This window comes from Gallus gallus, chromosome 11, assembly GCF_016699485.2.
Source record: "Gallus gallus isolate bGalGal1 chromosome 11, bGalGal1.mat.broiler.GRCg7b, whole genome shotgun sequence".
NCBI classification, from domain to species: Eukaryota; Metazoa; Chordata; class Aves; order Galliformes; family Phasianidae; genus Gallus; species Gallus gallus.
The window spans coordinates 5,875,440-5,900,009 of NC_052542.1; the positions used below are offsets into that span (position 1 = coordinate 5,875,440).

General features: G+C 40.4%; 2 protein-coding genes across 6 annotated transcripts in view; both read right to left on the reverse strand.

Annotated features, from left to right (window-relative positions):
- CYLD (CYLD lysine 63 deubiquitinase) overlaps positions 1 to 3,559 on the reverse strand; it is an 81,511-nt gene extending 77,952 nt beyond the window's left edge. The window contains exons 1-2 of one of the 2 annotated variants that reach the window (XM_046899707.1): positions 3,058 to 3,559; positions 994 to 1,031 (exon numbers count right to left, since the gene is read on the reverse strand). The gene's annotated coding sequence lies outside the window, so the exon portion shown is untranslated. The remainder of the gene's footprint in view (positions 1 to 993; positions 1,032 to 3,057) is intronic. The other variant, XM_046899708.1, reaches the window with a different exon arrangement.
- Positions 3,560 to 6,916: 3,357 nt separating this feature from the next.
- The window catches only part of NKD1 (naked cuticle homolog 1), a 110,174-nt gene continuing 92,520 nt past the window's right edge, over positions 6,917 to 24,570 (reverse strand). For all 4 annotated transcript variants that reach the window (XM_025154270.3, XM_015292399.4, XM_414094.8 and 1 more), the window contains 4 exons: positions 21,168 to 21,315; positions 20,016 to 20,100; positions 14,556 to 14,686; positions 6,917 to 13,829 (listed from right to left, as the gene is read on the reverse strand). In XM_025154270.3, the coding sequence (XP_025010038.1) occupies positions 13,255 to 13,829; positions 14,556 to 14,686; positions 20,016 to 20,100; positions 21,168 to 21,315 (939 nt within the window). In that variant the 3' untranslated portion in view covers positions 6,917 to 13,254. The remainder of the gene's footprint in view (positions 13,830 to 14,555; positions 14,687 to 20,015; positions 20,101 to 21,167; positions 21,316 to 24,570) is intronic.

Consider the following 24,570-nt stretch of genomic DNA (forward strand, 5'->3'; position numbering starts at 1 on the left):
CAGTTATGTCCATTTAGGATGCAATACCCAGCCCAAACTACACCTTTGGCTGCAGCAGCAGCAGCAGGTTTCTGTACCAGTATCCACATGTCCATCAACTTGCCCAGTCTGAACTAGGCATCTCTAGGCATGGCTTCAGCCAGTACCAGGACTTCTGGGCTGCAGCTTTTACTCGTCCTGCACCCCTGCAGCCTCTGGCAGCCAAAAGCCATGACAGGAGCACCTCACTGCAGCACAGCCCATTGCAGCTCCCCCCCCCACAGGAAGAGCAGCCCCTGAAATCCCACAGTACAGCCAAGAACAAAAGCAGAAGACTAAATACTATGCAGTCAATAAGAGTAAACAGAATAATCAGAATTACAGCAGACTGAGAATCTGGGAGTTCTGGAAGGCCAGGATCACCTGTTTGCTGCAGGCCTCAAGACAGCTCTGAGGAGCCTGGGAAAGCAACTTCTCAGTGCTGAAGGCTCTATCCCATCCCTTAAATGCACACAGCACTGGCTGCTGTCAAAACTGTAGTGCTACACCAAAGTACCTGCCAGCATTGCCTGTTTTGGTAATATTTACTTAGTGCAGATTTGGGACCTCTGTGAGGCATCACCACCTCCATAAATTTCATAAACAAGCTAGTTCGTTACTAGCCTACTCAGCTGGTATCATATAGCTGGGGATTCTGGTTAAGGACAGTGGTCTGTTCCTTCCACAGCAGCAGATAGCAAGCATTAACACAGCGGCAACCCAAGTACCTTTGTCCAGTCTTTTCAGCCTCCCTGAAACCTCCCAGAAAGCAATGGGTGCATTGCTCTCCTTGCTTGGCTCTACAGCTGTTGTACCTTGCACCACTGTAACATCAAACTCATTTGTCTGCCCGCAGCTGCACAATTAAGGGAGAAAACCAATTCTTGTACTGTTGGAGACTTAAGACGTGCTATTACACTTTTAACTATTACACCTCTCCATCTAAAAGTATCTCCTACAGACAAGTCTCCTTACCTGAGGAGCTCAGAAGCAGAAACCAGAAGTGTAAGCACCTTCAGCAACAGGCAAAAAAAAAAAGAAAGAAAGAAAATCAATCTATTGCAAGTGGCCCATTCCTCAAAATAGAGCCAACAGCTTTACTGCTAATTAAACTACCACTATATCATACAAAATGATTAAAGACTTAACTGGGTCTAACCCTCTACCACAAGAGATATGAAACTCATGGCAATCACAATGAAATACACGAGCAATTTAGGTTCTTACTGTAAAGAATAGCTGTCATTTTATTTATCAACAACACAGCAGTCGTCTTGACAACCCATTCTGTATGTTACAGAAAGGCCTGACAGCTTACAGGGCAGTGGGTCTCCTGTGCATGACGATGAAGCTTTTGTTGATTCATAATTCCCTCAAGGAGCTCATAATTGTGGACCGCAGTGTTAAACAAGTGCAGATTAAGCACTTAGATCCCAAAGAATGAAAAATGGGACTGTTAAAAGATTAAAGCAGGAACACTTTAGAAAGGAAGGTCACAATAAAAAAAAAAAAGAAGAAGTGTGTGTGTATCTCATCATCAGATAATCAAGTTAATTACTGCTGATCAGGCATGAAATAGCTACAAATGATACTACTTCCAGAAAACTCAAGGTTTCATCTGGAAGATTAAATCTGGAATTAAAACAGGGTTAAATTTAAATCCCAGAGTTCACGGGAAGCTGTACTGAGAGAAAAGAAAACCTGAAGTCAGCCCAATACTTCTAATTGAAGCAGTTTAGAAATGCAAACTTAGAGCCGACTGTTACGCTTAGAGGAAAGAAAGCAGCTCTTCACACTGAGCATTTTCATCTTTCAATCTCTGAGCATAATTACAAGCAGAGAACTCACACCTGTCACAGCCCTTCAGCTTTACAACCTGCTGCAGAACTATGGTTGAGCCAAGACTTTCTCTTGAACATCCTTGAGCAGTTTGTGGGATTACTGCACAAAGTGCCCTTCTGCCTCCTCCCAGATCCCGAGACTTTGAAACGCCACAAATTCATTTTCCTTGAGGAAGATGATTTTCGGTTGAAGCTTTTTAAATTACTGTCATCCTTAGAGTAATCTTCTACTCGGACCTCTGAAAAAAAGGGAGTTTATATCCAGTCTACATCGGAAGTTATCAGAGCTACAAACCAGGTAGGAAGCGTGCTCACTGACCCAACAAGAGTCAGCTGGGTTCCCTGGAGGAAAATGGAAATGGCTGAAAGACACGAGAGAAGGAAAAAACAACAAAGCAAGGTTCATAATGCCAGGCTGAGCTGCTCAGAGCATGCCATCTCCACCCCCTTAGGGTGAAAATATCTAATATCACAGCTAGCCAGACAAAAAAGTTCAGGCTGGTCCAGAACACTGTGCAGTATTTGCCATAGGGGTGGTATTAAGAGAGAGGATGTGGATGAGATCGAGGTACGAGGGATTCCCTGGTAGCCACGGGAACGACAAATCATCTGGTTATTTTCATCAAAGTGATAGAAACGGAGTTGATCAAAACAAGCAGAAGGCGCTGCTCTGTTTGGTCTGTACACTTTGTACGCTGCCACTTGGGAACTTAATTAGCCTGCGTGCTTTCTGTTTCTATCTTTAGTCTGATGGCATACAGCTGTTCTTTTCGGCATCGCTGCCTCCCGCGCTCTCCCTGCTGTCGGGGCAGCTCTGTGCATAGCAGCAGCCCGGCAGGATGGCGCTGCGTCCGGCCTCCCTCAGCCCGCTGGGGGGCGCCGCGCCGCCGGGCCGCCTCATTACCTGATTAATTAACCTGAGCCGCGTCCAGGAAAGGTGTCTAAAGGCGGGGCCTTTGTTTGTTGCTTGAAATAGGTTAGGCCCAGGGGGTTTTAAAACGATGAAGTGAATTGATTTTTGCATGGATTAGAGGATTAGTTTGTTGTTGACTGTAGCAAGGAGGCTCTGTGTGTCTGTATCCCCAGTAGGAGCCGAGCACAAACCCCAGAGCTACGGTGGTGCTACCACCAGGCCTCCCCTGCTGTAAAACTCAGTCAAAAGGCTTTAAAAAACCCATCGTCCTGACTGCAACCATACCTGTGGGGTGAGGGAAGCAGCGCACTGCAGCAGCTCCTCCTCAGCTTGCATCACAAGGCGGTGGCACTGTGTGGGATCAAACATGGCTTCCTGGGGCAGCGCTGAGGGCTGCATGGAACCTTCCGGAACCCGCTGGGGCTGCCCTAGGAAACCTTCCAGAAGGTTCTGTGAAAATTGTTGCACAAGCACCTCATCTTGGGGTGGGGTTTAGGTCCGAGAGATTGGAGCAGGGATCACAGCCTTCTCGGTGTCTCTGCTGCCAGCACAGTGGCTGACAGTGAGCCTCTGGAATGCCCTCCCTCTGCAAAGGCACCGAGGCCCATCCAAAGTGAGGAAAACCCACTGAACTGTCGGTGTGCTGAGGATTTCCACTGAGTGTGGGCTATGAAAGCTGATGAACTGAAAAACTGAACAGACTGGGGGGTCGTGCTGGGTGCTGCCCCGTGAGGTGTGGAGCAGTGCTCTGGAAATGCAAAGTGCATCTGAAGGAGGAGGAGTGAGGCCTGGATGTGAACCATGTTCCAAAGGCATGAAAGGAAAACAAACAGGAGTGGGTTTAAGACTCATCTTGAATCTTTATGCTGCAAAGACTATCCTTGCTTTTGTTTAAATTCGTTCCCTCTGAAAGGCATTTGTGGCATTCATCTGGAGCAGCAATGCTAGTCCTTATTTCAAGGTATCAAGGCCTGGCACTTTCCCCAGAAAATCTCTTGCCGTGATTTATTGCTGAGTGTCTGGAGAAGCTGGTGAGTGAGATTGTGCAAGGATTTGGAAGATGGGAGAAAAAATCCAGGGCTGAGATGAGGAGGGCTCTGTGGCCTGCTCAGACAGAAAAGCAGGACCTCCTGGGGCTGCCAGCAGAAGCCCAACTTGAGTGGTGTCTCAGCTATGAGACATGAGCTCCCACTTCTGGTTGCCTCCGTGCTCGGTGTCAGGATGAGCGCAAGCACCCAACACTCACATCTGCTGAAGTTACAGCTCAGAGAGAAATAGAAAATGGGCTTCATAGGCTGAGGCTGACGAGAGGAAGGGAATGCACCTCTGCAGCACATGCAATAAATGAGATCCTTCAAAATTCCTGTGCTTATGTGTCCTTTCTTGCACAGAATGTAATAGCCTTGCACTTTGAAGGGGAACATGTATATCTTCCAGCTGGAATGCAGGCAGCATCCCCAGTCTAGCAGCAAGCCCATAGTTCAGAGAAAAAAATGATTTTTTTCTCGGCAGTTAAAAAGTTCTACTCCCAAGATTTACCGTGCAAGTATCCTCCAACTCCTGCCTCCTCCCCATTATTTTTTGTCTCTTGTAGTCACTTTTCTCGTATCCTAGGAATGCCTGCTTTACACAGCGTCAGGTGCTGCATATCATGCCTCACTCATGAGTTTTACATTCCTGTGACATGGCAGACTTTGATATAATTACAGCTTGGTTACATATCTTAATTTGTGTTACTATATTGCTGTAGTGATATCGGAGACAAATGTTTAATTCACAGAACCTCAGTTTCAAATTGCAGTCCCTGAATGCAAACAGCAGACTTCAATATTTTTTCATCAATTTCTTAGTTCATAAAAATCAATTTTTGTAGAGTTTTTACACTGTACATAAAAGACTGTGGCATCAATTAGCCTTAATTCTTTTTTTTTTTTTCTTTTTTGGAAACCTCTTTGTAGAAAAATCTCATATTTCAGCAATTTGCATTATCCACACAATCTGCTTTGAAGTTCTAAGTTATGGTAAGAAAAGGATCCACTTATCTGCACATAAAAAATGTTCAAAGCTTATAAATTCCCTGAAACAGATGTACATTATCATTGGATTTGCCTTTCTCTCTTTGCTGTTGCATGGCTAATAGAGTTTCATGTGCCCCCTCACATCCTCCCCATTTAGCATCTTTTCTCTACAGAAGCATGCACCCTACTGTGCCAATCCACACTTCAAAGATTTCTGTCTATCTATTAGAAACAAAGCACAAAGTGAGAACATATGGCCCCTTTTAAATTTCCCACATTTAAGTCAATATCGTTTCTTTTCTCCTTTGGCAAAGAAACATAATAAGGTTTATCTTCTCCCTTCCTAAATCTGCTGGCTCTCTCAAACTGCTTGTGCCAATTCAGCAGTTACTTTGCAGCATCAGACTTGGCAGCACATATGAAAACAAAATCTCTAATTTTTTAAATTGCTTTTATTTCTCCAGATCAAGAAGATCCATTTAAATGATGAAAAAGGACAAAATGTAACTGCGCACTTTCAGATAAGTGGATTTTAAACCCATGAAAGGGCACAGCAGAGAGTCAACGGCAAAAAAAAATTGTCTTGTTCAAGTTCCTTTCATAGTGACATCTTTCCAAGCATTTCCTAAAGGATGGAAGAGCATTTTGGAATCTGAGGCCATACTGACTATGAGCATTCACTTCTCACATGTCTCAGAGCATCCACAGAAACCCACTGTTAGGGCATTTAGGGGAGTAGCTGGGCAGTAACAAGATGCTGTGGCCTCTCTTAAGGAAAAGGAACAGTTACTTGCCTCAGAATCACTTTGGTTCTTCGGTTTTCTCTGCTGAAGTCACAGACATAGCAAAAGTACCTCTTGTGTGCCTGGAAGCAGAAATTTCTGGCCATTTACTCCATCCTATGCATCCTCAGGGAGGTGGCTAACAGGACAAGCAGACTTAGCTCACAGAGAGTTTCTGGACATTAAAAACAACACCTACATATAAAAAAAAGCTCTAAGTAAAATTAACTTCTCTAGCTCATATTAGAAAGATCAGCAACCACGTAAGTAGTATCCTGTGAATGCTGCCTACCTAATTTGTGATTTAATGACAAAGGATTAGGTTGCAGGTATGATGTTTTTAGCAGGACAAGAAATGAAAGTCCTGCCCCGCTCCTGGAAACACTGTGGTTTACTCCTTGAATTCATTGTCTCTAGCTAAGATGACTCCAAGTTTCATCCTCCTAAACTGTCAAGTTTGTAATCTTTAATTGATTTTAGCATCCAGTTATTGGACCAGGAAAATCCTTATAAAAACCTATCCTTGATCAGTGCAAGCTGCGAGTGCCCCAGGGCCCCGATTCCAAGAAAGCATAAATTGAAGTACCTCTGTTTACATCTGCCGATCCAGTTAAGCCGCACAAAGTTTCCATTGAAACTCACAGAAGTCACATGTGCAGAACCATTGAGGGATATGGCCTTAACAGATGGCATGGCCGAACGGCAAGGAGTGTGATTAAAGACATCAAAAGTAAAAAATATTCCCTGAGAAGGCTGTAAAGAGAGAGGAGGAATGCGAGCCCCACAGTGCTGTTTTTTGCTTCCCTTCATACTTCTGCACTTACTGGAAACTCCAAGTCTTTTTAATTGAGCTTTTCCTCCCTTCCACTCCTTGCAGGGTGAGGGGGTTAATTGCTGCAGACTGAAACATTACAGTTTTCGTTCTCCTGCTTCCTACTGGCACGATGAGTGTGCAGGAATGCCTTGGGCATGCACTACACAGATGTGCATGCAGCAGTCGGAGCAAGGGTGGAATAAATACCTCCAGCCCCTATGGCCATGGGTATCCGTAAAGCGCTTTATCTGTGACTTTAAATATCAGCACTGGCCAAGTGAGACCTTAATGCTAATTGCCATGGCATTTCACTGTTTATCTTAGTTGAACTAGCATTACCAGTCCTGGTTGTTAACAACCTCAAGTGGCACTTTATTCATCTATCAACAGTCTTATCCTGTGAACAAGCAAGCAAAGAACTATAAACACCCACTCCAAAGTCACTTTGCAGATTTAAACTAAAGCCCATGGAAAAAGGCCTTTCACAGAACTCCAGTGAGAACAGACAAAATACAAGCTCCAAAACAACATTTTAATCTACAAAGTTTTATTTGTCTTTTTAAACTTGTAAACCATAAAAAGAGCTTATCAAATATCTGAAATTAGTACAAGAAAAAATGATGACTTATATAGCAAACTGCATTTGAAGGTCCAAATTCAAAGACATGCATGGGGTTCTCCTGGTTTCCATTTGTGAAGCTAGAGACAAATTTGGCCTGGTTAATTAGGTGTTTTATTAGAAAATTCACAAAGCCTTAATGTGCTTCACTGAACAAATAGAACAGAATGGGAACGATTAAGTGCAAGAATAAGCACTCAGCACCAGAAGGATCTGAACCCAGTTTTCATTCATAAGGTACAGGCTAACCAAAATAGCACACCTCTTAGCTAGGAGTAATTACAGGCTTGCTTTGTCTATATGGACTAGGCACTCAAAGGAAGACACGAACCCCACTTCCTAAGCACTTTGTAAAACAAAACATACAAAAACCCAGAAAGCACAGTGCACATAATTATCAGTACTCCTGATATTGTTAGATTAATTCTTGCCCATTCCCAAATTTATACAGCCCCCTAACACTGTCTTCAACATTCTTGTGAAACTTCTGGAACTGCCTACTCTCCAGACCCTGAAATACCAGGCCAACAAGACAATCAGTGAGATCCAATCTGCAGTTTCTTGTGGTACCAGGATTAGACTTTGTGCTGGTAGACTTCCAAGGCATAGTTAGTGCTTAGCAGTTAGAAAGCAGGGTAGACATGGAAGCTTTGGGCAACGTTTAACCAACCTATTTGTAATCAAGAAGAGAAGGATCTGATGCCCTAATTCAAGGTGAATACTAAAGAATATCAAAAACATCCACAGAAGAAACACCTCAGCTAATGCAAAAACCTCCCTTGACTTGGACTGGTACTCAGGAACCCAGGCATTGTTTCTCATGTTGCCACGTGAATGAGCCCCAGTGACCATCCACAACTTTCCGGCCTCGCGCTTCCCACTGCACACTGGAGATTGACCTCTTCTTGAAAGTCTTTCAAGTTTTCCCTGTGAAAAGCATTCTATGAGCTATTATTGCTGTTCTGTGAGCGACAAATGTACCGTAAGAGATTCAAAAAAGTAGTATGGATGTAGCTGCTTCTACATACAGTACTTTCCTGCCTCCTTGCTGTTTTTTCCTCCACTGGTAGACGGTCCTTTGCTATTCTCACACTTCACAAATCTTTCCATCCTTCCTTTGTCAGTCTTTCTTCGCAGCTCTAAACCTCACAGTAATCCATACGTATAGTCCTTAAGTCCTGCTATTTTAAAACAAAGAAATTAGAAGATCTCATCCGTATCATTTCTATCATTTTAGCTCAGTAGGACTGAATTATCTAGAATTATATAGAAATACAGAAGTAAATTAACACATCATTGATACCCTCTCTATTTAATAACTAGCATCCAAACTGCAAATAAGATGTAGTATAATGCTGACTGAATGATTTCAATAGAATGTTATTTGCTTTTCTAAGTCTGTTTCTTTTAGCCCATTTTTAGCACATTTTAAATGTATACAAGTAAAAAAAAAATCCTACTCATCCCCCTTCCAAGTCAAATCTACTGAACAGTTGTTAAGTATGTGAAGAAAATAAATAATTATGTGATAAATTGTGGGTGGTTTTGCAGCTAAGTGCATTAGAGAAGAAATCTTCTTCCAGAAGTTATGCAGAAAACATATTAAGTTCAATTTTTATTTCATGGCTTTTCTGACACGTTTCTGCTTGGTAGATTAAAAAAAAAAAAAAGAAGTCTGATAATTAACATGATGCTGAATACGGCTTAGTTCCCACTCAAACCATAAATCATGTTTGAAAAGGTATTTTCAGATTCTGATGAATTGCATCAAGGTAATTAAAGGTGAGAGTTGATTAGCTGACATGTTTCCAAACATGAACATTCTTGCCTACACTCCAGGCAAAAATTATGTTAAATGTTTTTGCAGATTTTCTAGCACGATGAATTTTCCCAAGTGTAAGTGTGCCCCAAGGGGCCTAACTTGTTAATTGGAATACAAATGAAATCTGTCACTCAATAATTGAGGTACACAATGACATGCGGAGAACAGTAAGCATTCATCATATCTATATAATTATGTGGCAACGTTTAGACTGTTGAGCAAACACAGTAGTTACCCATTAGTAAGAAATCACCTCTGCCGGAGTATGTTCTGTGGCATTCCCTAACTTCTGACAGAGGATACTTCTTAGTACAAACATATGCATATCACTTCCTCTAAGTTACTTCTCCTGTTGTATTTGCTGCTCGGTGCTCATGGTGACTAGGGTAGGAAGGCAGCCAGAGAGGTCAAAGATAACGTGGCTTGCTGGGTTTGCCTGAAGTGGGTGGTCTGCTGCTACGCCAGGAGAGCCTGTACTTCAGGCATGGGCAGAACAGGGTCTTAGTTTCTATTAGTGAATAAATTATGGGTGGATGTTTGAAAGACATTTGGAAGTGCTTTACGATACGAATATAAAGCACAGTATTTCCGCTCGTTTTAATTAACTTACCAGCTTGATCTCTTATACGCCTCTATTTACTATCAGCTACTACAAAACCATCAGCAGTAAGATGCATAAAAAGTAAATACTGAAATCACTGTCTGCACATTAAACCCACAGTACTGGAATGAAACTGTGGGCACCCTGAAGCCAGTGACAATCTGGAAGTCTTGCCAGAGCTTTCACTGGGACAGAGATTTTACTTTGCTATCCTTAGCTTTGTCCACTTTGCATGAGGTGCTCTTGAAGTTGTGGAAGAGCTTAGCAATCCTTATTTTAGAAAGCTTGGTTTTCTCAAAGTTATAAGTAGCAGAGCAAAATTTGCAGCTGCAGTTTTCGTCAGCAAAAAGTGCAAATTTGAGGATTGGCTTCATTTTGCTGAATCGTTTTACGTAAAAATAGAAGAAGTAAGGGAAAAGGCTGCTGTTTTTGTCTGAAGTCGCTTACTGCCATTCCGTTTCATTTTTAAATAGTAACAGTACAATAAACTCTCTTCTTTTTTTCCCCTTGGAAATCAAATGTTTTGTTTGACCAGAAACTAATCTTTTAATTTTACATTTGGCCGCATTTTTAACCCCTCCCACCCAAATTATAATTTTTTAAGGTTTTCAGAATTAAAACCAACCTGAAAAATCAGTTACGTGACACAGTTCTAACAGCAGGGGACAAGAAATTTAATTTTTAACGTTAACACTTCAATCGTAAAGCCAAAGCATACCAAGTCCATACCTTCTGATCTGATCCTATTCCCAAAAACGTTAATGCAAGCTCTTTCATCAGTGAGATCTGCAAGCACTGACAGCTACTGCAATAAGCCCCTGAAATCCACAAGAAGAAGAAGGAAATATACTTTCTGAACTAGTAAAACTTTAATTAACAGGGGGTTCTCTTGGCACAGTTTTTGCTGTTAAATAAATAAAGCATTTAGTCAAAACCATCTATATTTACTATACAAAATACTGAAAAGCAAACGTTTTAAAAGATACGGAAAGTTCGGGTTCTGTGAAAAGGAACTGTGCTACATGTTATTCACACTTAATGCACGTAACACAACTGCAAAACAGTATTTAGATACTGTATGTTCATACATGGCCGGTGTAAAGTTTTAGCACGGGGATGCCACGTTATTAACAGTTTTGTATTTCACAGGATCTAAACAAGGTGGAATTTGTCTTTTGAATCTCCAAATATAAAACACGAACCAAATTAACGCAAGGATGTATCCAATGGCCAGTTGTGTTACATTCCAAGGCTTGCTTGCACAGCTAGTACTGCACACTTTTCATTCAGATGGGATTTTGTTATTGGTGCTGTTATCTTTTCAAGCAGAATTACCTTTGAGTGAGAGGGCTTTTGTGCACCTTTGCAGCCCTTTCTTAGAAAAACCCGCAGCTCTGAGAGCATTCTAGTTTTCCAGCACATTTTCTGGTTTTCAGCAATGGTCTGCATTAGACAAATTGACGAGGAAATAATTCCCTCCTCCCAGTCTTTCTGGCATATGCCCCACTGAAAAGAGAACAGCTTTAAGTATATTTTCAGAACAAATAGCATGGCATCCCTCCTTAGATGGAATGTACACTCGTGTGTTTGCATGCGGTATAATGTAAGTCACTTGAATACATCAGACTTTGTTAACACTATAATATAAATAAGCTTATTCCTTCTACTTGACATATAAATGCCTTTTTTTTTTTTTTTTTTTTTTTTGCAGTCCATAATTATATATACATTGTAAAGAATGATACACAAGCAGCAAAAAAGGCTTAGACTAGAACAACTCAGTGGTAACTAACCAAATTTGTGGCCTTTTCACGTTTTCAATACAGAGAGTTCTGAATATAAATATTTTTGGACTTTAGGAATCTAAAAAATAAACAGAACAGTATAGTTGTCACACAGATCAAACACATTTTCAAAACATTTTTGTAGATTTAACAGCATACACTGTTGACAGCTTTAAAAAAAAAAACCAACAGATTGTGTTTTAAAGAGGACAAGAAGCCCAAACAACTGCTGATTCAGGGAGACAAAAGATGGACTCGTTTACCAAGAAGCAGCGATTCTACTCCCATTCCAAAAGAAGGCAAAGCCTTCAACTTTTTATTTAAAAGTTGACGTCTCCGCGTTCTTAGGAAGGGCCACATCCCTCTAAAAGTGGTCAGCAGTTCTGGTCTGCACTCCTTGTTGGACTGATCAACTCTAGTCAGAAATATAATCATGAAGGGCTTATAACAGTGTGGGATAGTTACATTTTACAATATATACTATAGACAAAATACCACAACATTTAAAGTAATTGAAACCAAAAGCAAATATGTTTGACAGAACAGTTATATTTTTATGTGAGGAGTTCCCTACTTCAAAGTACCAAAAGCAACGTAGGCGTTTTTCAGTCACTTTCTACCTGCAAAATAGTGACCTTTACAAAACCCAACCGAATGTATTATAAAGCTCGGCCCCACAGAAAGTAAAACTTGATTGTACTGACCCTTTTTTTCACTTTCACAATTTGCTTTTGACTTTCAAATTTCTCAGCAGCCAGTAAGGTCTTGTGAGCATGGTCTCATTCTCCCTCATGGAAAGGAGGCTCTTTGATATGAAAAAAGCAGAAGAGGCCAGGATGACCGTGAAAGATCTTTTTTTACATGTTGAATTGTCTCTAAAATGGGAGAATCACAAATTGGTAGGTGCTGCAGAAATTTAAACTGGAGGCACCTATGAAAATGCCATGTTTCATGTTTCATAATGTCACTGTTATTGAAAAAAATCATAATGTTAATACTCAAACCACAGATCTCTAAAACACAACAAAATGTACCTGAGAGTGTGCATATTTATATATATATATTTATATTTATATCTTATATATATTTGCCAACATTTAAAGTGAGAAAGTATATTTTCCTCAATTCTTTCTCAAAACAAAGAACTGTGGATTTAAACAAAACAAAACCCCCAAATAACCCCTCTCCTTCCCAAACCCCCATCAGTTATACTTATGGCCCAAGCACTACAGTTTAGTGATGGTTTTGAAAACACCATTTCACATCCTCCTCTTTTCAAACAGTTACCCCAAACAGAATGGAGAATAAGCAAGAGAAAAAAAAAAGTGTATTTAAATATTACCCGGTATATAACAAACTGTATTTGTGTAAGTGAAGAATCTCAAAGAAAATAAAGTGTAAGTTGTACAAATGTAGCTCTGTTGACAAGTATAGCTAATATTTCCACGTAATTAAGATAATTTGAAAGGATGTGAACACAAACAGGCTACACCAATGCAGTATATTAAAATTCCCCCTGTAGCACATTACAATCAATAAAAAGAAAATAAAATCTGAATAATACTAGAGGTAGCAGCTGTTTGTATTTTCTGTTATTCTGAGCATCTCTGGAGTCCACAACTTCGAACATTGCTCCCCTGATAAAAGGCTCGTGTGCGATCAGCCGACATACAGCAAGCAGACTGGTAAGCTAGATGTCTGCAATAGTGTTTGAAGTATCTTTCCTTCTACAATGGAAGTAGTACTTGTAAAGAAGTGCGTTGACGACCTGCATTAAATCACAGCTCAAAAAGCTATGGCTGTTTGCTGTTTTACAAGCCACTTTAAAAAAAAAAATCCACAAGTTGTTTAAGTAAGCTATGCAGTTCCACGACATATAAATAGGGTAAGTTTCAAGAGTTCCATATAACCTCTAAAATAAATGCTAGCTGAATATTAATGGAGTAACAATAATATTAATCAGTAATGCCTTAGTTCTGGTGTCACAAGAACGTGCTTCCTTCATATGGGATGATTCCTGGAGGATGTTGGTGGGATCTGTTTTATGTCTGGTAGAAGTGATGGTAGTGGTGGTGGTGCTCGTGGTGGTGGTGGTGTTCATGTCTCTGTATCATTTGTCCAACTTGACCTTCATATAGAATGACTGTGGGCAGGTCTCTCACATGTTCCTTTTCCACAACTGTCCCTGGAGACTGGAAGGTTTTGCACATTTGGTGATTCTCCTTTGCCCTCTGCTTATGCTTCTTGTGAACCTGTTGAGACTGCAAGGGGAGATAGGGAAGATTCTGGCCCACCCGTGCACTTGGGGAAGCCATTGGCATGGCCCCTCCTTGAAAAGGTTTATTTCTTACTGCCCTTCCAGAATGCACAGGAGCAACATTTTTACCCTGGGCCTTGGGTGATCTCACAAAGTGCTTGTTTGAGTCCTGGTTCCGGAGCCTCTGTTGGATTTCTGCAATCTTGGCGTAAGAACTCTCAGCCAGGTTGATGTGGCTTGGATCCACCACTTGAGATTTTCTATGGTGAGCATGGAAGGTTTCAGGTTCATGAGAACGGGATCTAGTTTGACTCACAACTCTGCTTGGTGGGTCCTGTTTTTGAGCTGCTGGAGGAGATCCTAGAGAATAACAAGCTGAATTAGTCATCTAGTATTTCAAAGTTGTAATTAGTAGCATACAGTTGGCAGGGACAGCATTATCAGCAGAGTGAAGTTTTCCTAAGGAAGTAAATGCAATCATAGCTGTCTAGTTTAATTGCATTTAATAATTTTGATTAGTAAATAATACACACACATATATCTACATATGTAAACATATATTCTATTATATATATTTAGAAGTTTTTACATTTCATTCTCTTTCATTCATCTATTTGAAATGCACCAAAATAACTGCGAGCAGAATAGTAAGAACTTGAGAGAGGACAGGGAAAGGGAGGAAATCCAAATCACTTTAACTGGAGAACAGAAAGCAAAATTCCAGGTATGAACTCACATTCTCTGATTTTTTTTTGTCTGTAATAAGTACAAAAAAAAAACACCCTCCAAATACATGCTGGTATCATCATGAGAATGACCTCTACTATCCGAAAATCAGTCCTCACCTCACCCATAGACTAAACTTAATAATTCAGATACAAAGATTGTTCTCCTAGGCTCACCTCCAAGTTTACCTACACAAACAAGTACTTCAAAGCAGGCTTGCAGTACATTAGCCACTCCATTGTGATTCCACCTTGCAGCATTCATACAGCGCTTTTCCTTCAAAATTCCTTTCCCCTGATATGGAACATTCAACTGAAGAAAGAAAAGACCAAAAGCTTGCAACATAAACTACCAAATTACCTGGCCCAAACTTTGATGTGTAGTTTTCTATTCCTGCAAGATCCAAATAGTGGTTTCTCCTTTCAATGTTCTCATCAACACAATGACGATAGCACTCACTTTGCTCTGGATTGTTCTCACTCTGGTGATATCTGTCAGCAGAAAGCAAAATTACAATTCAGCAGAAGTTCTTTATTGCTGTTATCACCATCTGCAAATCAACAACTAATGGCCCCTTTGAAGTGACAGGAGTGGCTCCCAAAGAAACAACAAATGCCTGAAATTCTGGATGACCAGATCTGCTAAGTTGATAGGCCTGAACTGACTGCCTGAACTGACTGTTCTTTCTTCTAATATAAATTGACTCCGATGTTGCCAAGCAAAGGAAGCTTTCCAATTGCATCACACATGCAAAACCAAATAAAAAATGCTTCAAGGATTTATTACATTCTGTCTTAGGGCCAAACCATTCAACTGATTCTCTAATCTGGAGATGCCTGCTGTCCCCACCACTGTTAGGAAGTGTAAGCACTGGGGTAAGCCTTGTGTCAGATACACACTTGTGTATCTGCTTCAGAAAGACAAACAACAGGTGTCATAAGTAGAGAGAACCTGAGAAGAAGAGGTGTTGGTAGGACACCTGGAGATAACTACTGCTTTCTAAAACACAAATAATAAGGTCAGATCAGCCATTGGGTTCAGAATCTCAACTCCTTCTCCTGCTCAGCTTTGCAATTTTATTTATAGCAGAACTATTTCCTGTGAATGAATATCTGAAATACCATTCATTTATGAGACAGAAAAAAGTCAGCTAGAGATTTATAGTTGCCCAACAATTTAATTCAGCAGTTTAAATTATGTTTGCAGATATGAGCAATATATCTTCAATATAACAAACAGGACAAGAACTGCCTGTCATTCAGATACTTCGGCTTCCAAGACCACAAGATGCTTTGCTTTTTCATACACTCCATGTGATTGCAGTGATGTCAGCCTAAGACTGGAATTTGTATCTTATACAATTTGCTAAGTACAGGTTTCATTCTATATGGTGGCAAGTACTCTGTTTTTAGTCTATTAACACATCTACCGATTTCCAGAGGTTACTAATTCCATTACTCTTTGGCATGAACTGCTTTCCTGGTCTAGGGTCACACTGTTCAGGACATTACAGAACTGAGTTCCTAGTGTCTGTGTCATACACAGGTCTGCAGGTTCTTTGATAAATGTCAGTCACAAGACTTGACCTACCTGGAAAATAATTTGGTAGAGTCTCCTGAATGAAGGAGAGTCTTCCTGGAAATCGGCTAAGCTGTAAAGACTAAGTCAGCTTTGAATTTCAGAAGTGACATGTGGTACTGTCAAAAAAGAGGGAAAGTCCAGATGTTCTTTGTTTTTCTAGATAGACTGCCAGCTAGGTACCCTACCTGCAAAGACACACCTTTAAAGGTTGTTACTCTTTAGCAAACCAACTTAAGAGATCTCTGGAGGAGAACTATCAGGACATGCACACAAATGCTGAAGACAATGCACAGTCAACCCTCAAAAAAAACACTGCTGGGTTTGATCCAGCACATTAAGTAACACTGCACACAGCACTGTCTGTTGAAAACAAAATTAACAGGGAACCTATTTTTTTTTTTCTTGTAATAAATTCCATCTCTCATCAAGATATTGAAGAAAAGCTATGCCAGTACTGCCACAGCCCTTCATTCTAATAGCTTTCTTGCATGCAAGATGATGTTCAGCAATACAAATATACACAGCAAAGCAATTATACACTGATGAGAGATGTGCTCCACTGTCAAAGAGAACTAAAAGTACTTCTGAGAATGGAGCCGTCTGGCACCCAGCCTCACAGTGCTCTTCTGCTTGTATATGGGAATATCCAGGCATGCATCAAGCATGCATCACACACAGCGTGTAAGAATACACATTTTTGCTACTGATTTCAAACTTAAAGAGGTAGATTTCAGTTGGATATAAGGAAAAAGTCTTTTGCAGTGAGGGTGGTGAGGCACTGGAACAGGTTGCCTGGAGATGTGGTAGAAGCCTCGTCCCTGGAGACTTTCAAGGCCAGGCTGGACCAGGCTCTCAGCAACCTGATCTAACCGTAGATGTCCCTGTTCATTGCAGGGGAGCTGGACTAGATGACCTTTAAATGTCCCTTCCAACTCTAAGGATTCTGTGATTCTGTGATATATATTTGTTTTTAATAAAAAAGGCATCTGCTTAAGAGCTTGTGGAGTATGCCTCTGTCTAAAATTCCCACACTGGACTGTCATTCTAATGGTAAGAATACGGCAACACAGTGGGTAAATGGAATAGAGTGGAGACAGAGTTCTGGGCAGAAAAATGCAGAGACATTTCCTGAAAGCCACGCTCACAGATAACATAGAGCATAGGGCAGCCAGGCATAAATCACTTAAGCAGGGAAGAAAGAGTGAGAGAGAATGTGCATCCGTAGTAAAATTAAGATGTTTAGAGAATGGTGTGCATCATATTTTCCATGTTGCACTAACCCAAACAAACCAGGGTGGCATTACGATAACCAACTCACAGAGCTGCCTGCCAGCTCTCTTCCACCACCATTTTCTACCTCACACGCCAGGCAAGCTAGCTATGAATGCAGCTGCTTGATCTTGATACTTGCATCAGCCCTACAGGTGAAAACTCCTGCCTGTAGCTTCCAGCAGTTGAAAAATCTAATCCATTTATCTCCCACCTTCAGGATAAAAACATTCCTATCCATTCTATCTTGAATATTAATCACATCTTCCCTAGAATTCCTAAGTGACTGAATTTGTGAAATGTGAGCACTGCTCACAAGTTCTCATTGCTGCTCTTGAGGGGAAGCTTCAGTGCTAATAGCATGAGATGGCGATGAGGCTCAGCTTCCCTGACAGTTAGCAATTTAGCCAGAGTGCACCAATAGCAATGCAGCACACACAGTGGCCAGACTCTTTGTCCTGTCCACATTTAATGAGACGCAACAAAAACTGGCAGATGTTGACAGTTGCCTGATGCTGCTCAGCAAAGGATGCAGTTTTGTCCACTCTAGGAAGCCTCCTACCAAAAGGATGAGAAAGGCAAATGCAGCAGGGCCAAGCATCTACCCCAATATTTGATGCCTCTGTGCCTATGGATATGAATGAACAGGGTGCCATTCCTAAAACATTTCCAAAAACAGGACTTTAAAGGTGGATAAGAGTGGGACTTCAAACTGAAAGAGGATTTCTGCAATAGATTGTCAAAGAGTCCATTAAATTTAAAGGGCAAACCTTTGTCAGTGGAAACCTGAGAACCACTTTGATACCAGTAAGCAAAAACTTTCAATTTACACTCAGTGCTCTTTATTTCACAAAAGATTTTGTACAGAGTTACTAACAGAAGTCATCTTTAATTCTGAAATTTAATCCAGATGCCATTCACGCAATGGCATAACTCATTCACTTTTCTACTCTGTCCAGAAAAGGGAGGCACATTTTTGTTGTCATTTTTAATAAAATTGAATGCTTCTCCTTCTGATGAATGTATTAAACTCAATACATTCCTTAGGGATAAGTATACCGAAGTCCAAGGAAAACCAGAATTGATTTTTATTTTGCAGTGGAAGAAACAAATGCAATATGATTACTATGGCATTTCTGTAAACATTTTTCTCTTCCTCAGCATGAGGTAGAAAATCCTAAACGAAACTGATACTATACACTGAGATGACCTATTTGGAGCAACAGATCTACATTAAAATGTATCAGAATCACCTGCGTTTGTTTTATTTTTCTACCCATTAAAATATGCAGTTCAGAAAAGGAATAGCACACCTACACTTGTCTGAGACACGAACATTGTTCCTAGCTGTAAAAAATTTAACACTTGAAAAGTACATTGCAAATGACTAGCACATACTCTGAAGTTCAGTGCCAGAAAGAAGTCACAATAACAGGGTAGATACATATTCTTGCCAGCCTTGCAAAAGGCATGATTACACACCTTCAGAAGAAAAAGGCCTGCGCAGGACTGGCATCCAAAATAATACCATACATTCTGTTAGGAAAGAACTAAAACTCCTTTTTTGTCTGATCTCTAGATGGCTGCAAGTGTACCCGCAGCTGTTCAAAAAAGAAACTACTGTGCTTGCGCTCTACTGGAAATTGATGCATTCTGGGGAAATGGCTTTAAACTAAGAGAGGTTAGATTTAAGTTAGATGTTAGAAAGAAATTTTTTACTCAGAGGGTGGTGAGGTGCTGGAACAGGCTGCTCAGAGAGGCTGTGGATGCCCCATCTCCGGTGGCACTCAAGACGATGCTGGAAGGGATTCTGGGCAGCCTGAACTAGTGCTTGGCAACCTTGCCCATGGCAGGGGATTGGAACTGGATGATCTTTAAGGTCCTCTCCAACCTAAGCCATTCTGTGATTCTGCATGAGTCATGCAGGCTGGATTCCATTGAAAAACAACAAACAGGTATTTTTTCAAGTAGTGAAATGTATTCTGAATTTCATGAATTAAAAAAAGAAAAGAAATGAAATGGTCCTAGTTTTCCTTCAAGACTACAATAAATATATTGGTTCTAAGTCAGCAGGCTAATTCTTACATAGGTGATACTTAATAGCTAATTCTGTAAAGGAGAACATGATATGGAAGTGAGGAAGCAGGGTTTATGGCACGTGGGAGTCAGAAGACACAGCCACTCTGCTAAGTGAGGTGAATTTTCTTCGACTAACTGCACAAACATACACTGCCAGCGGGGCTGAGCCACCCACAGCTGCTGTAACCAGAACTACTGCAGCAGAAGGGAACATGAAGCTAGCAGCATGCTGGAAGCTCCGGCTGTTGCGTATTCTATAGGACATGCCCTATGAAGACTGCTTTCTGCATAGCTGACTCTGTCTGCTCCTCAGCTACAAGCTCAATTTTCCCCTCATTCTACTCAACATTCCAGTGCCAGCTCAAAGCTGCTTCCTTCAAGAGGAAAGGCAGGAGGAGAAGTGGTTATGGTCCACTGAGCAAGAATGAGTTAAAAAAGCTTGGATCTAATTGAATTGACTAGTGAAAAAGATGGGCTGAAAGGAGAACAGGGATAGGCAGGAGATGGCATCTATGAAGATGAAAAGACTTCAGGACACTTCTAGCCAGAAGGCTGTGCTATATTGCTTAAAGTTCACTAATAGGTACAGTATCTGCAGATAGCATCTAGAAAGGCACTACATGTCCTCTGAGGAGCAGACAGAAGAAAATGCAAGAAAAGAACTTTCACACTTAAGAAGAAAGAGACCTAAAATGCAATCAAAACTTTGTTGCTGCTTTTTCATATGAAGTATTCACACATTGATGCTATCAGCTGCCTGCGCTAGGGAGAAAAAACACTCTAATTCTGCTGCTTTAATATTTTTAATTAAATAAATACAAATTCATCAATAGTTGAGGATTCCTCAGAGCCACCCAGTGCCTCTCAGAAGACTCATTTCTTTTCTCTTACCTGAGAGAAGCCCGTTGCTTCTTTTCAGAGCTTCTTAACTCTTCATTGGCTTTGCTTTCAGCTCTATGCCTTGCACTTTGCAAATCTGCCAGCAAGAAAAAGGACGTTATTCTCACATTGCTGTCCTTCCTAATCAGTATAACTAACATGCTACATGGCAAATACATTTTTTCTAGTCCGTAGATCAAGATGTGATGCATCATTTTGTAAAGCCTTCTTGAAAGTGCTTTTGCCCACAGGACAGATTTTAAGCAGGCATAACCTTGGCTGTAGAACATTAGTCAGGGTTGGGCTGAGAGCCATTTGGTTGGTTAAATGGAGCCACATTCACACTGATAAACTTGTCCCTCAGGAGGGCTTGGTAGTTTGGATTTCAATCTTGTACTAATGCATGACAAAGCTTTCCAGCAGTGCAAAATTTCTTATGCCTGCACTTGGCTGAGTAGATGTCTATATTAAAACCAAGATATCAAGACTCTTCTCCTGGATAAGGTGTCCACATTTTCTACTGAAGTATTACACAAAACACTGTAAGAATTTTGTTTAGTACTTAATTTAGTACTACTTAACCTACTGAAGCAATTACGTTCATACAGCTATTATTAGAGTGAATATAAGGTGAACAATCTATCATAGTATAAGCCATTTTATAATGGCATGCTCTTCCAGTATCAAAAAAATGAGTGCAATTTTTACACTTAGACCCATGAAGTTCAGTTATGCTTAATTGTTTATTTTTATCCAGCAACACTAATAGGTACTTGGAAAAAGAATTTTTATACCACACCTGTTTTCACACAAACTGAACACTGTAATAATAGCACAGTTAGAGTGGCACAAATAGAAAAGGCCTTAAACCTGCCTTTCGGTACACAAACACGATTACACAACACACGTAATTTTTCCTCTTGTTGCTGCCAAGAGAAAAAAGTCAATCGGAAATGGGACACTAATTTGCTTAGCATACATGGAAAAAAATGTAGGCAATTTTGCACCTGAGATCTTATAACAGATTAACGGGCTTTAAAATACCCACAGAATTATTTGCCTTAAATACTTAATTATTTGTATTGACAAAATATGAAGATGAATGTTTAAGATCCCCTTAAAATTTTTCATATTTATTCCCCGTTGTTGGTCTCACATCCTTACCAGTATGATTTAACAATATACTTTTCTTCTTTTGGCTGCCATCTGGTGCCACAGTAAGTTTCACTCGCAGAGTTTTACTGGAACTAGGAGAATGGTTTACTGATGCATCAACTACCTCATAGATGGTATGAAGCAAGCTGGTAATATCCTATGATGGATTGAAACACAAAAAGATACAATATTGTGAAAATTGTATGAAACCAAAACCTCAATACTCAGGACTAGTTTAGGCCTCAGACTCCTAAATGCTTAAATATCCTCAGAAGTCACTGAATTGAGAAGAACTGATCTTGCACAGAACCTTGCGTAAAAGGATAATTTTTTTCTTCTGTTAACACCCATTTTTTCCCAACAGAGACTGTAAAAGATCTGACAGACGCAGAAGGAACGATTCAAGTTGATCCATACTCTTTCTTCATCAAATGGTGTAAGATTTATGAAAGAGGGCAAACCAGATCAAAACAATAACTAAAATACAAGGTATTCAGGTTTCCAAAACATGATATGAATGAATGAAATTGTGTTCTGCCTTTATTTTCTTTTGGTTTCAGTAGAACTCAGGGATAATTATTCATTCTGCACTAAAAACTGAGTTCACTTGACCAAAACAAACACAGCAATTGAAGAAAAAATTGGACATTTTTACATCCCCAGTAAATCTCGCTTTTTCCTTCTTGCATGCCTAACTGGTTGATTATAGAGAGGAAAACCAGTAAGAGATGTGGCAGATCTGAAAACTTCAGGTTTGGAAGCAGCCTGTCACTCAACCGTATCTGTAGTGTGACCTAGCTTACCAGTTCTGAAGTTACAATTTTGAATAGCAGAGATTATCTATTCCAGTCTATTACAGAACATTCTTGTGCACATCTTTGAAGGCAATGAGGCATGAACAAATGCTTACGTGTCTAGCTATATCAGAGTGAACACTAGCCATTTTCATTGTTTCAAACAGAAGAAACACTGCCATCCCCACTCTGTAGCAGTGATGGCTGGTCTTCCTACTCCTTAATCTAACCTAGTGCCAAAGCTTTTTACAGATGTCTGAGAGAAAAAAAGAAATACCTAAATTATTCTTGGTTAAATGTAACGGTTGGTTTGGAGACTTAAGAGTCAGGTTTCAAAACTCTTAACTTTGACAGTCTTCTTCTGGAGTCATTCCCAGAATAATGGCAGCTCAAAGTTTTGTTTGCCCTAAGGACCCCCAGCAGAAACACCACTTTTGTAGCCAGAATATCACACAATCCTCATTATCTAACCAGGTTTGAAGGTGACATAGAAATACTAATTTCTGCTCAGGCAGAATTTAAAGAAATATTGATTTATGGCCAGGACAAATGATTTACAGTAAACGATTTTCCAGATTAATAGCCAAAATGAATAACTGAAGTACTAAGGCCTGATCAGTAGGCCTCAAACCGAAGCTGACCACTACATGAATCTCACAACCAAGTGTTATCAGTATCCAATCACTAGCGAAATACGTGTGATCATTAGTGAAATGTGTATCTTGGACAAAACATCTCATTTGCAAGAGATGCAGCTTAGATAAAGCGTTATGAGAATGTATGAACCTTTCCTTGTTTAGAAGTATAGTGTCAAGGCCTCCTCGTACACAAACTTCCTTGGTTCCTCCTTGAGCCCTAGCCAGGCTTGAGGTGGAATCCAAAAAAAAGGAGAATGAAACCAGATGTTTCTGCCTAACTGTCACATAAACTTGCTTGTTCAGATATAGAAGCTGGACCCTCTTGTAGCAAAGTTGGAGACCTCACCTACGAGTGGATGCACTGCGTAAGACCTCCCAGTTGCCAGGAAAGGCTCTCCAAATCCTCACTGCAACCAGGGCTCCCCAGAGACTGCGGATCTGGGTGATGGTAAAGTATTAGGGCAATTGGTGATGTATCTTTTCTTAATCACTATAATTGATCTTATGTAGTAATGGAGAGGTGCACTACCTTGTTCTCTTTTATTCTTGCTGTATCATTTTACTTATTATCTCACTGCTCTAAGTGTATGTAAAGATAAACATACTTGTTTAACTTGGTGTCTGTGACCTTTGTGCTGACCCCATCCATTGGCAAAACAATAACTAGATGCTTGAAGGTACAGACTTTGTCTTAAGTTGTACGCTCTAGAATTTTTCTGCACTCAGTGAAATTTCTCCAGACGTGTGAGTTGAAGACAACATATTCATAAAAAGCAGAATCTGCAGTATTTTATTTTTGCCACATGTCTCTAAATGGGCTGTGACTGCCATACCAATAGCCACTTTCCATTCCCTTGACAAGAATCACTGTCGGAAGTCTGAATGAGGAAGACTGCTCGGTGACAGTCTAGTAGTCACGTCACAGCTCTGTAACACATCTTGCTCCTCACACATCCACCCTAATCTGAAATGTAGCCAGACCTCTAGATAGACACAGTCATATCTGACAGCTAGCTAGAAGGGCTGAGTTTTTATTTCCGCTAAAAGAAAAATGCAACCAATTAAGGACACAGTCAAACAAAAGACATGTCTTCTATGTACCCTCCATAAATTACGTTCTAGAAACTTTCTGCTAGAATCCTACACCTTCATAAACCAAACCACTTCTTTGGCAGAATATTACAGCAGCACATTTATTGTTAATGGAGCCTCACACACTCAGCACCTTGGGGAAATGGAGCTTTTCCCATACATTCCTTAACAACTGCTGGTTAGCCAACAGGGCATCTTTCTATGCAAAACTATTATCAAGAGATTATTATCAACTTTTTCATTCACAACAATCTATTTCCCTCCCTTTTTTCAGCTACACCAGGTGTTTTTACAAGCTTATCATTTACTTTGTTTTTACTTCAATAGCAAAGATGCCTTTACTCTCCACCCTTGTTTTTCTGGTGATGAGGTTTAACGTGCTACTTGGCATAGTCTGTCCCTCTTGTTCTATGAGGGTCTGTCAAGCCACTTAACTCAGCAGTTTTAAAAGCACTCCCAAATGCTGGCAAGGAAGGCCAGATGCAGTACTTGTGTGACACATACTTGGCAAATCGGAAATATATGCACACGCATCACATCAGGACAATTTGCACCTCACAGCCAAATGGATACAGGTCAATCCAAATTAATGTCCAGGCACCGAGAAGTTTAAGAGGCTGCAAAAGGGATCAGGACACCTTGTGGCCATAGAATCTGCTGCCTTAGCATTTCATTACATGTTTAATACTTAGCTTCTTCCACAACAATCTAAACTGCTTTGCATTTTGGCACTGAATGAATGTGGTCGTTAGACTGGATATATACCAAGATCGAGGTTAGGGATATCCATAAGTAACCACTTAATGCTTATGTTGATCTTTTGAATACCAACAATAACATTTTTATTATAGGATTCATTTACTTGTGGTCCTAGTTTGGGTTTGAAAG